At 43.4% G+C, this 13,013-nt stretch overlaps 2 protein-coding genes and 1 pseudogene across 3 annotated transcripts; 1 reads left to right on the forward strand and 2 right to left on the reverse strand.

Annotated features, from left to right (window-relative positions):
* Positions 1-205: 205 nt before the first annotated feature.
* Positions 206-5,447, reverse strand: LOC144037845 (voltage-dependent calcium channel gamma-4 subunit-like; annotated as a pseudogene). Its single transcript, XR_013289076.1, has 5 exons — positions 5,307-5,447; positions 4,708-4,965; positions 3,637-3,720; positions 2,830-2,970; positions 206-2,269 (listed from the first exon to the last, which is right to left on the reverse strand). The product of XR_013289076.1 is annotated as a voltage-dependent calcium channel gamma-4 subunit-like (transcript).
* A 1,559-nt stretch (positions 5,448-7,006) lies between these two features.
* Positions 7,007-9,622, reverse strand: otud6b (OTU deubiquitinase 6B). The gene is made up of 8 exons (XM_077548684.1): positions 9,388-9,622; positions 8,720-8,868; positions 8,574-8,651; positions 8,309-8,509; positions 8,131-8,245; positions 7,993-8,054; positions 7,270-7,376; positions 7,007-7,196 (listed from the first exon to the last, which is right to left on the reverse strand). The coding sequence occupies exons 1-8, from the start codon at positions 9,455-9,457 to the stop codon at positions 7,118-7,120; spliced, it is 861 nt and encodes a 286-aa protein (XP_077404810.1). The 5' UTR covers positions 9,458-9,622; the 3' UTR covers positions 7,007-7,117.
* Positions 9,623-9,834: 212 nt separating this feature from the next.
* Positions 9,835-12,858, forward strand: LOC144037588 (uncharacterized). The gene is made up of 5 exons (XM_077549164.1): positions 9,835-9,912; positions 9,961-10,065; positions 10,457-10,584; positions 10,856-10,948; positions 11,849-12,858. The coding sequence occupies exons 1-5, from the start codon at positions 9,835-9,837 to the stop codon at positions 11,850-11,852; spliced, it is 408 nt and encodes a 135-aa protein (XP_077405290.1). The 3' UTR covers positions 11,853-12,858.
* Positions 12,859-13,013: the final 155 nt, after the last annotated feature.

The following is a 13,013-nucleotide window of genomic DNA, read 5'->3' on the forward strand; positions in this document are numbered from 1 at the left end:
TTCCCTGCGACCCCACCCACCCCGGATGAGGGACGTGAGTAGCTCACCTTTCTTTCGTTGGCCACCATCTCAAACCACCACATTAGCCTTAGCTTAGCGACCTACTGATGGTAGCCTTACCTCTCAATGCAACTTCCTGCAATTGAAGTTAGCAAAAAAGAAGCATCCTGCTCCGTGCTGCCCCCTGCAGGCATGCAATGTTCATGACGACATGATTTTCATAAACAACTTTATTGAATATCAACTTTGATAGATGTACGTACATGCCTTTAATTGTAAGTATCTGAGCAGTAAATTGTAGTTGTATTGCTTCCTTCATCCTTTTGACAAAAGGAGCTTATGATTATGGCTATTTTTTATTTCGTTTCATTTTTTAACTGAATCAGATTGACTCGATACCTGCTCAATTTTGCACCCACAACACAAACTCCGAGCTCCCCTTCTCAGCACTAACGTACATTAAGAATATATATTTACTGTTTACATCAATCACCGGGAAATCACCAAAAACTCTCTTATGTTCTTACACTAACACGCTAGTTAGAACATTAAAAAATAGATTGAATACACGTTATTATCATTGTTCAAATGCTAGCCAGGAAATGTTGATGGAAAACAACAACAAAAGCAGAATCAAATATTCATCATATGCACTTGAGCTCATTTGTAAAAAATAATAAAAATAACCTCACTTGTGCACGTGACTCCACTGAGACCACAAAGTACAACAAACAGTCTTGAAATAAGCAAACTGTCACACACACAAAACATCAACTAAAGTATGGCAAAGTGTGGAAAAAATTCAAGTCCCTTAATGTGCGTATCAAAAAACCAGTCGAAAGGTTTGATAAATGTGATAACTATTGTGATCAATATTCTTCTGCGTTGGCACGGTGTGCTTAATTAACATTTCACTTTCTCCATTTTGTCTCCTTTGAGGCTGAAATGCGCAAGTTGACACTTGAAAGCTGAAAACAACAACAAAGGCCAAAAACAGGCCCGACCATCAATTGATTGGTCACTAAATCGGTCCATCCATCGACAGCCTCCGATAAATTCGCATTCACGTGTGATGTCATCAACGTGTGACCGTCTGCTCTCGGCCACGTGATGACATCACCGTTGCGTCGTCTTACGCAGGATGTCGTCGTGTTCCTGAGAGGGAAAAAAAAAAGAAGAGCAGAAGGCAGGCAGGAGTGTGCGCGCGCAAATGGATTGGTCTCTTATTTCACAGCTTTCAAGAATGACAAACTCGGTCATCTTGCGCTCAGAGTGTGTGTGTGTGTGTGTGTGTGTGTTATGTGTTATGTGTGTGTGGTATGTTTGAAGTACATATGGCTTTTGTGTGTCCAAAATGTCAGGACAGATCAATCTTGGATTTGTAGCCCTCCTCCATCTGTAATTGGCTCATGGTTGGACTTAAACCCCGCCTTCTTCCTTCTCCACCAATCGTCTTTTAGACGGGCGTGGTCTTCCTGTTGAGCGTATCGGAGTTACTGTCGCGGTCCCTCTTCGCCGTCAGTCGGTCCAGCGTCCCCATGTTGGCCCGGTCCCGCTCCATGGTGGCACCGGACTGCGTGGCGCCGGCGGGGGCGGCGGCAGAGGCGGCGCTATTCAGCGGGGCGGCGTTCTGGGCGGCGGTCGCCAGGTTGGACTTGGAGTGCGATGGAAGCGTGCCGCTACCGCCGGCCGCGGCCCCCCCGCTACCGCCGCTGCCGCCGTCCTTGGGGAAGTAATTGTGCAGTTGGTAGAGCGTGGCGCGGTCCATGGTGCCGTAGAGGGGGGGGGGCGCCGCCGCCCAGGCTGCCCAGCTTGCCGTCCCTGGACAGGGTGTAGATGGAGATGTCGCCGCCGCCGCCGCTGGTGTGATGGGGGTTGGGTAGGGTGGCCACGGAGAAGGGGGGCGCAGATGGCGGCAGGCTGAAGGTTTTGGCGCCGATGGGCGAGGTCTCCGGCGAGCGCGGCGGCTCGGTGGAGTGCGAGCTGGAGCGGGAGCGCCGGCGGAAGCGGTAGCTGGGCAGACGCAGCATGGCGTGCGTGGTGCTCTTGAAGAGGTCGGCGCGAGAGCGGCAGCGCAGCTCCTTGTTCTTCTCGATGTAGATGTTGACGGCCAGGACGCCGACCATCTCGGCCAGGATGAAGGACAGGCCGCCGAAGTAGAAGGACCAGCCGTACGAGTAGTGCCACTTCTTGTCTTCGTCCTTCCGCGGCGAAATGTCGCTGAGTGCCGCCGAGATGTACACGATCACGCCGATGATGTTGCTCAGGCCTGAGGACGAGATTGCGGCTTGAAAACGAACAACGTCGTCCGGCTTTTGAAAAGAAACCAAAAGAAAAACACCCATGACCAATTAACCGTCCGATTAATTCATTTGCTCCCAAAAAAGTATTCATGTTTTTTTTTTGTTTTGTTTTTTATGCTAGAGCATACAGAAGGCTTTGATGCAGCCTCTAACCTGAAGACGTGGCTTAAAGCAATAGTAGTAGTTACAAAAACAGCCAGCAGGTGGCAGCAGAGTATAAGAGATATTGATGTTCCCTGCGATTGGCTGGTAACTAGTTCAGGGTGTACCCCACCTACTGCCCAGAGACAGCTGGAATAGGCTCCAGCACCCCCGTGAACCTTGAGCGGTTAATAAAAGGGATGGATGGAAACCTATATTGACTGTCAATCAGCATTTTTGAAGAATATAGGCAGAATATAGGGTTGTCCCCCCCAAAACAAAAAAATAGTTTGGTCGATTATTTTGTCCAATGAATCAATCGGGCCCGAGTTTGGCAAGTGTGAAAGAGATCCAAAATGTGGTGTGCGAGTTTGTCGCTTCTGACCTGCGGCCACAAAGAGAATTCCTCCTCCCAGGATGACGTTTCTTTTGCTTTTGTAGAAGCCGCTGGACGCCACGCACACGCCGCCCAGCAGGAGCAGCACGGCGCTCAGGATGGGGAACACGCTGGACGCTCGAACCACGCCTGCGCACACGCACTTGTGAGCAAAGCGTTCTTTCGTATAGATTAGGGGCAGACGAGTATTGAAACCGGGTATACGATAGCCGGTCTTGCTTCAAGGTATCGGTACCAGCGATGACGCCTGATACTTGTATCACCCTTTTGTGGTAATTTTAGGATTAGAAATGACTAGAAATGACAAGAATAGAAAATGGATCTTCACATCGTGCAATTTCAAGGAAAAAGGCTATATTGGGATATCTTACATATATAAAAAAAAATAAAAGGTTTAAGTACACACACATATATATATATATAATATAGTTCCACACGTAAAGTGATCTCATATGTCCAAATTGTAGCATCTGAAAACGGAAGAGCGGTTGTGAACAAAATGGTGTTCATGGACGACACAGCCAGCAACAACGTCTGCCTCATACAGCTGAAAATAATCCATTAGCTACTTTTGTGTGTGTGTGTGCGTGCGTGCGTGCGTGCGTGTATATACCCGCCCCCAGACCCAGCAGTGCGCACCTGACACCCAAACACGCGCGCATCAACACATGCACATCTCGTTTGCCCGACTGCAATTTGTGCGTGGACGTCCGCCCACCACCCGCTTCTGTCCTCTCCACATCCTCCTCCTCCTCCTCTTTGTGTGTGTGCGTGCGCTGCGGATGTGTCACTCACGCAGCAGATACTCGGCGGCGTCTTGGTCGTAGTCGGCATCATCTGGGAAATGGTTGATCTGCGAGCACACGCCTCGCTTCAAACCTGACAGGCCACAAAGTAGGAATTTGTCAATCACACGCAGACGGCATGTCACGAAATGTATGCGGCTCATTTGCATATGGTTTCGTCCAGTAACGCCGAAAACACACCCCACCGAATGTTGACTCATTTGACTGATGGGAATATTTGAATACTTGACGGTTGTCATTCAAATGTGGTCACGTGATCTCAGGGAACTTATTTTATTTATTTGGGGGGGGGGGGCATACTAAAGTGTGATTGCACATCCAGTACAGTAGGTGGCAGTGGTGCTCTCATTGTCAAAGTGCGCAAGGAGTGCAGAAGTGTGCAGAAGCAACGGCGGCGAGTAACAAAAACTAATGAAGAAGCACAGCTCGATACAAGTTGAAAATGAAGTTCGATTCCAAACAGGAAAGCGACTTCACGCTCAAGTTGTATTTTCAGCATTTGTGCTTGTGTGTTGTGTTTGGCAACACGAGAAATCCAAGAGTGCGTCGGCGTCCGCTTGTAGACGACGTCACGTCTCCATTGAATGTAAATCAATACTAGCGAGATAGTATCTGGAATGAATTGTAATATAAAAATGTATTCTTGATGGTTTTTTTGGTTTTGTTTATTTTGTTTTAAAAGCTGTGTTTTAGGAAGTTTAAAAAAGAAAATCATTTGGGGGGGGGGGGGTTCTGTTTTCCAGAATTAATTATTTTCTGTTTATTGAGAGATAATTTAATTACAATATATTTCAAAAAGTAAAAAAATAGGAAAAATAATCCCTAAAACAGAAACAAATCACAACAAAAAACACTGAAAAATATTCCCTAAAATAGCGGGGGGGGTTGGGGGGGTGACATATTTCTTGTATTTACAGAACGATTTTTTGCAGTTTTTTAAAGATATGTTTTAATTACAAAATGTTTCAAAAAACAAACAAGAAAAAAAAAACTGGAAAAATAATCCCTAAAACAGAAACAAAAAAAACATGTAATTAATTTTAAAAAATGTGCTAAAAACCCTCGAGGCAGCAGATCCTCCAGAGTCCGGAGTGCGTGAGCGCGCCGGGGTCCTTCTTGTCTTTGGGGCTGTCGTCCTGCGCCGCCGCCGACGAGTTGGCGGTGCTGTTGCAGATGAAGGCGCGCGCGTACAGCCAGTAGTCGGTGCCGATGGCCACCGTCATCAGGGCGAAGGCGGCGAAGGCGCCCATGCTGGTCAGCAGCACCTGGATGCCGCGCTCGCACCACGCCAGCACCGGGCGCGCCAGGAAGCCCGGCTCTGCGTTGACGCCCCCACATCATCATCATCATCATCATCATCACTCACTCATGTGTGTGTAAGGTATGTTGTGCGGTATCGGTATCAGGCTGTTGCCTCATTTCAAGGTATCGGTACTCGTGACGACAGCCGATACTGGTATGGGTTGCCCTCTTGTAGCCATTTTAGAATCAGGAACTTAAAATTTCCATCGATTTCATGTCATTTGGAAGGGAAAATGCTCTTTCTTTCCAATGTCTTTTTTTTTAGGTATCAAAAGTACGTTTTGTGTGAATGTGTGAGTCATTGTGAGTTTGTTTCAGTGTGTGTGTTTTATGTGAATGTGTGAGTGTGTATGTTACCTGAGGGCAGGTTCCTGCCTTTTGCCTCCATGCCGTCTTGTTGCCGTCTTGTTGCCGTCTTGCTGTGGGGCGAATGTTGTTGGCTGCTCTTGTTCAGCTCCTGCTGATCTCCTCCATGCTTGCTGACGTCTGCGTGTCCTCCTCAGTTCTCACCTGTCGTCTGCTTTCCGCTCACTGGCCGCGACGAAGGAAGGAAGGAAGAAAGAAAGAAAGGAGGAGGGAGACAAAAGGTGAGGGAGAAATGAGAAGACGTGAAAGAACAAAGGTGAGGATGAGGAGGAGGGAGAAGAAGGGGAGCTTCCTTTCCTCGCCTGTCGGAAAGGCGACGGCGATTTGAGCGAGCGAGGAAAAGCAGGCGAGTGAGTGGTCGCTCGACCGTCGCCATGGCAACTGTGGGTTTCCAAACGTCTACCGTGGACGGGGAGTGTGAGTGTGCGTGTCGTGTACACACTTCAGGAGGAATTAAACAGCTCGCTGGATTGTTCCACATCAACATAAATACCTTCCGTTCATTCTATGAATTTTGAAATACAAAAAATAATAATAGTTGTCTGGAAAAAGAAAAGGTATAAAAATAATTTGATTTTCCAAGTCTTCCCCCTCACATTTGGCTTTCTAAGCCAAAAGTATAGCAATACAGTATAGCACTTGTCTAACGGCTTGTCTAATTGGTCGTGGAACTCAGAAGTTGTCACTGACAGCAATTCTCACACTGACCAGGAGATGGCGACACTGTCGCGCCTGAAGATGATCTGGAATCCTCCATCTCCAGCCCAAATTCTAAATCTGATAACTACGCACTCGTATGAAATTGTTGGTAACAATCCTGTTCATGAAAGAAAAATAAAGTATAAAAGATAAATTAAAATATTTTTTTCCCCATGTCTTTGACTTTTGTGGCGTGAAAAGCAACCATTTTTGCAGTCCTGATGACAGGCCAGCGGGCGGCGCTAGTTTGTTTATTATTAACACAAATAAGCGGTAAAGAAAATGCATGGGTGGATAAAATCAGTATTGAAAATAAATTCTCAACAAAACAAGATGCTAGCCATTTTTTATTTCATTAATTCGGGTATTCCGATTGATGTTGCATTGTTATTTCTTTAGATTTCACCCCATGTTCTTGTAGTTTATCCGTGAGTCTGTCTGTTTTTCTTTTTAACCTTCCTGGTTGAGTTTTGTTTCCCAATTACCACAACGTTGTTGTTGGCATATCTCTGCTGCTTGCACAGATCATTTGTGTAAAAAGTGTAAAACGCAAAGTTTCAAAACCATCTTTGATCATATTTCAATTCCTATAGTCACATAATACTAGATGAAATCGTTGCCTTGATAACACAATGATTTGAGTTCATTTTCTGTTAACTCTGACTATTGTATTTGTCTTTTTCCAGCTGTCAGTCGCTGCAGTGTGTGTGTGTGTGTGTGTGTGTGTGTGTGTGTGTCCCATTTGCCAAGTCGTGCACCCTGCCGACATCCATCATCAGGTGCATGCCAGTGCCTGCAATGATAGGTATTTATATTTTATATATATATTTGGTGTCCACAATTTTCCCTTTTGTTATTGGTTTTTAGGGCTACAAATTTTCTTCCAAAAATTCTCCTTTTTCAACATAACAGATTCAAATTGTTCCTATTTGAAATTTAAGTCATTCAGCACATTCATTTCACCATTTGAATGATTTTCAACATACTCAAAATTCAAACTTGCCAACATTTATTCTTATTATTATAATACTTGATTCAACATCGGTATGCTTTTAAAGTGTTCAAGTTGCCATGAAGAAATCACGTCATGCATCCTGATGTTGTCAGCTGTTGTCTGCCGGCTCCTTGAGCGGCTCCACGGAATTGTAGTGCTCTCCCAGGCCGAAAGCGTGACGCATGTAGCTGCAAAGTCGGGCGAGACACATGAGAGAGGAACCAAAACATTTGTCTTCTTTTTTTCATGTGAGGAACTCACATCAGGGTGACGGTGTCGCCGGCAAACTCCTCCCCGATGGCGATGGCCGGCGACTCGGCCTGGATGACTTTGATGGGACGTTGCAGGACTTTGCTTAGCGCTTGGAGCTGTTCGGACAATTCAGACGTAGGTAACATTCCTATGATGGACACGTTGAGCTCAAGGGTATTTTTTTGTGCTTCCATGTCCAAAATTGTTCCGAATCTTTTCTTAATACAATAAAATAGATTTTTTTAATATATAAATTTGACTTTCAAAATAGAAAATAAATAAATGCAAATATATATACTAAACATTTGCAGTTAAAAAAATAAGATGAATAAAATTTGCCTTTCTGGTTAGAAAAACAACTTTAAAAGTGTCAAATTAAATTTAAAATAAAAGAATACAAATAAATACATTACAGTGATTCTCAAAGTGTGGCTCCCTCTAGTGGTACATAATTGGAACGTATGGAACAAATCAGTGCTATAGTTTATCACTTTTGAGTTTAAGACATTTGCATTGATTCTTTAAGAACTGTTTTTGTTTATTTGGATTATTATTTTTTTTTTTTACAATATTTAACATTTATGTGCGATTTATTTTTAATGGGCTAATTAGTCATCAATATATTACTGCAAATGAATAGAAAACTCAATGTAATGCAAACTATTGATTTTTAATTCACTACTTTAGACTTTTTCCGCAGTGTTTCATCAGCCTGCCGCGTTTAAAACTCACTTCCAGCTGTCCGCCCCACGCTGCCGTGTGCTCCACGTCGCTACAGTATTTCTCAAAGTCCTCTGCAAGACAATCCACACTTAATTATGATGATGAAAGTGCTTGATGAGTCACGTAACATGTTTTGCTTTCAAGTACCTGCCGTGTACATGTCACCCGTGTCGGGGTTGCTGAGGAACGGCAGGAAGTCGTCCACGTGGCTCCGCATGTGCGCCGCCGTGCGACACCGCAGCTCCTTCACGCTCAACTGGGACTAAGATCCAACACAACCACATCCAGTCCAAGCACGCCACCGTCACGGCTGACGCGATCGTACCTCATCTGGCCGCAGCAGCTGATCCTGGATGGCGCGGTACATGCAGTGGCCGTCGGAGGAGATCTCCTTGATCTGAAGACCTCGCAGTGCCAGCTTCTCCGCCAGCTTGACGCCCTCCAGGTGGCGCTCGCCCTGCAGGTTTTGCACCTCTGCCTCGGCGATCCTGCTCTCACGCTCACGTTCCTGGGCGGCCTTCTTGTCCTGGAAGCAAAACTCAATGTAAGGACGCTTGACTTGTAAGTGTACGCTTAAATTTGGCGCTCACTCTTCTCTTCTGGGTTTTGGAGACGCGAGGCTGCACCTCAACCGTCAGCACCTCCACTCCATTCACCGCCTCCTCCACCTTCAGAGGACATCCGCGGTGGAGAAAAATGACTTCAAACACTTCTTCTTCTTGCGTTAGTGTTGTACCTTTGCGTCCGAGGTGGACACGAGTTGCCGCAGCTCCTCGCCATGTTTCTGATCCAGCTCCGCCTCCATCTTGGCGATCTCCTCCATCATCTGCTTCCGCTTCTTCTTGTCATTTTTGGGAACGCTATTTTTCATGCTCTGGATTTTGGCTGTCAAATAAGTCATCTTTATTTATATAGCACTTTCAAACAGCCGCCAACACAAAAGGGTCACGACAATTGACTGAAGAGTGACCATTTAAAATATATAGGTTTAACCTTTATAATAAAAAAATATATATCTGCCTTTCCTTAAGTAATAATACTCCTTTTAGTTTTAATTTGACACAGTCATTGAGGTATCAACTTAGCAATTGACAATTCTGAAAATCCGGGCATTTCCAATATTTCCGTAATGCAACTTTCTAAGGCAAATGTTTCCTTTGCCTAACATACAAAGCAGGCAGATTGTTATAGTATTCAAACTTCATTTTATCACATTTTGATCCTCACAAATCTAACTACAAGGCCAAAGCCGCCATTTTGATTTGTGACGTAAAATCAATGTGCACAGTTTGTAGTCATGTAGCTAAACAAAGTACGGTTCATTTTTAGTCCTACAAGCACCAACAGAAGAATTCAGTTAAATGAACACCTTGGATATAAAACAGAAGATAATGGAATATGCACCTTGCAGGTCCTTCTTATCCCTACGATGCCGCTTTAGCAACATCTCCTCCGGGGTCTCCCCCTCGTCCATGATGAAAATATTTCGTTTTTAGGCTGCTACGTGAAAATGTTCATAAGATTCCATGTTGCATGTTTTTACGTTAGAAAATAATTAGACCAGATTCCAGTAAAAACATTCCGGCCGTTCTTCCTGAGTGTCTTCCTCGCTTGTCGCAACAGTCATAACAAGTGGCCACAGCGCTCTTCTGGCCAGATGGGGTAACACCACGGTAGGTACTGTATTCCATTGTGTAGTTTTGTTTTTGTTGTAATGATTTATATATATTTCTTAATTAATATAAATGTTGATAAACTATAATAAATATTTTTAAATACATTGTACATTTTAGTCGACAATTCTTTAAACAGGATTCTACCGCTCCACGTCATTGCTGGTGACGTTATGGAATGGTGACGTTGCGCACTAGGGCGGAAGAGGAGCTGCTTGTTAATGGGAACAAGCTGACAGCTGAGCACCGAATCAGTGTGGACATTCTATACATTTGGCATTCCTGAGCGTCGTCTGGCTGTCAGGTTAGCGGCATACAAGACGACACAGTGGCCTGGATTTCCCAGCTTGGTAGTCAGCTAGCTTGTCGCGCTAGCCTCGCCGTTGTTTATCAGCTTCGCAAATGTGGGGTGGGGGCACGTTATTATATATTTTTTATTTTGTCACCTGTTTTGGTAGTAGTCGTATTTTTACCAGAAAGCATGTCCTGTCTATGCTAACTAACCAGCATGCTAACATATATGTACTCAGAATTTAAATATTGACTTTATAGTGTCATTGCAAGACCAAAAAACGGTTTGCTATCCCCAAGTAAGGTGACATTATTGTACATGTATTTTAAAACGGCCGCGTGGTGCGTTGATTGTCAATTTAAAAGTGGAGTTAATGTGAGCTGTGGGAGTCAATGTAGATCGTGTTCTAGGACATCACCAACGAGGCACGACGGCTGCGCTCGTTTGTGCCTCGTGCGTTTCATGCCAATGAATAATGACAGGCTCGAAAATGTGATTTGGTCCACAGGAGTGTTTTGCGCCAGCCAGAAATTGGGTGAAGGAGCTGCAGAGGCAAGCCAGCCCGCACATCGTCGTGGCCTTGTCGGGCAACAAGGCCGACTTGGCCTCCAAGAGGGCCGACGACTTCCAGGTCGGGTGCGGCTCCTTTCAACACTTCCACATAAAATTAAACACATCAGGAAAAGCCTACTAGAACAGCTGGACTTTATTTAGGGTAATCAAAAGCATGTGAAATTGATTTTTTTTTTAATTGACTTGTACTAGTTATAGGTCACTTTAATGGTGGAAAACATTTTTGAAATAGTTTATCTTAGTCTAATTTTTTTATATATCACTGAATAATGTTATTTGAACAGGCAGGGGCGTGTAGACTTTTCATATGCTTAACTGTGTGTTTGTTTGTCAGGATGCGCAGGCGTACGCAGACGACAGCTTACTTTTCATGCAGACTTTGGCCAAGACCCCTGCATGAATGTCAACGAAATCTTTTTGGCTATCGGTGAGTGTCGGCACCACAACGTCATTCTTCTTCATTTTTAATTGCATTCTTTAAAAGAAAAGAAATGAACTTGCGACATACGCAACGACATGGACAATAACTCACGGACAAATTGTGTCCGCAAATGTTTGGACTTGTTTTATTAAAATAATAATAATATATGTTGCAGAACTTATTTCAAACTTGTTTTTCACTTAGCATCTTTGTCTAAATAGTATTTAGAGTCTTTGCATGTTTTTTGTAAATCAACTCCCCCCCCCCTTAACAAGAATTCCAACTTAATTATATATATATATATATATATATATATATATATATATATATATATATATATATATATATATATATTCTATGGTGTTTTTTTTAACACCGAACAGTATAAACTTTTCCTTAAAAGTACAAGTTAATCAAAAAATAATATTATTCCCTTTTTAAGAAAGAACTTTTTCATGTACAAATACTGACTTGTGCACTCCAAATTCAAACATTAAAAAAGTAACAATTTTAACCTATTCAAGACTGACTCTTTGCCTTAAAAAAGTCTCTCAATAAACTTTTATTTGAAAAGAAGAACTGTGTATAAAATGAAGACCGAAGATACGGATTTCCCTGAAAAATATTGACTTCCCATCCCAAAAATGCAGTTTTCTTAAAAAAAAGAGAACAACCCAAAACAAAAAAATATAATTTCTAATACTGCATTTCCCTTACCCCAAAAAGACCCTTTTGGAAAAAATGCTGACTTCTTTGGAATAAGAAAATGGTCAATTTCCAGCATAAAATACAAAATTACTGAACTTTATTTATAGGGCACTTTAAAAACAACTGCAGTTAACTCTCACTTTTTCTTATCCAACTCGACCCTTGAAGGTCATCAAAAGTCTTTTGCTTTTTTGCTAGCTAAGCCAAGACGGGCACCAGCAACGGAGGGCGTAACCGCGGCGTGGACCTGACGGAGGCAGAGCAGCCCGCCAAGGCGCCGCCTGCCGAAGCGGATTACTGACATGTCGCCATGGTAACTTGTACTGAAGTGCTCCACCTTGTGGACGCCGGAGGCGCTGCCGGACATTTCGGTTGCTTGCGTTGCGCCTTCATTCATTAGATGCTAGCTGAGCGTTTATTAGCCTTTGATTGGCCTAAACGGCTCACGGACGTAACCGCCGCCATCCTGACGACCGTCTGCTCTTTTTTGGAATGCACAGTGGTGCCTTGACATACAAGCACAGTCACGGAAACAATTCAATTTGGCAACTCCGACTTGAACAAATGAAATGTATGGAAATGCCGTTAATTCCAGCGCGTCAAAAAACGGCAACCCAAAAATTTGTGAATGTTTTTTTTGTAAGGAAGGATAACGTACAGTCATATTGCCATTCATATATATATTTTTAAATGTAATAATTGAATAGACAGCAAAGAAAGAGCTTATGCATTATGGTAGGTGTATATGACGTGGCCACCAGGAGGCAGTAGAAGACACATTCAGGAGACCCCAACCCCCCCCCCAGTTTCGTTCGCCCATGTAAGCTGGTTTCATCAGTGTGTTAGCATTAAGTTGGCAGACACTGAAAGACTCAAGTTTTGCGCCCTTTTTTTTTCTAAATTCAAACATTTTCAAATAAAAATATAGAACTGTATTTCCCCTGGAAAACTGACTTTGTCCTTTCAAAAGTAATGTTTAGAAAAAGTCGTATTTTTCTCTTTAACCTGTTATGTACTAAACCACAGTCTCTCAGCCCCGGGCCTCGAACCCCTGTCATTTGAATGCAGTGAATGATCGTTTCAATGTTTTTATTGATAAAAGAATACAATTCTGGGGTGGGGAAAGTGTTTTGAAAAGCACCAGACGTACTTATTTTTTTATACTAAATGTCATTACACAATAAATGTATGTATATTTGATACATCTACCTAACCGTTTTCATTTGTCGTTCAATCTTTTAAAAGCATTATTTAATTTATTTATATTGGTTCCTTATGGAAAATACCTTCCAAAGAAGATCACGTGTGAGCCAGTTTGACCTTGAGCCGTTTATCCAAAGCAAGCGAGGCAAGCGGCGTCATC

The sequence above is a fragment of the Vanacampus margaritifer genome, chromosome 17 (assembly GCF_051991255.1).
Source record: "Vanacampus margaritifer isolate UIUO_Vmar chromosome 17, RoL_Vmar_1.0, whole genome shotgun sequence".
NCBI lineage: Eukaryota > Metazoa > Chordata > Actinopteri > Syngnathiformes > Syngnathidae > Vanacampus > Vanacampus margaritifer.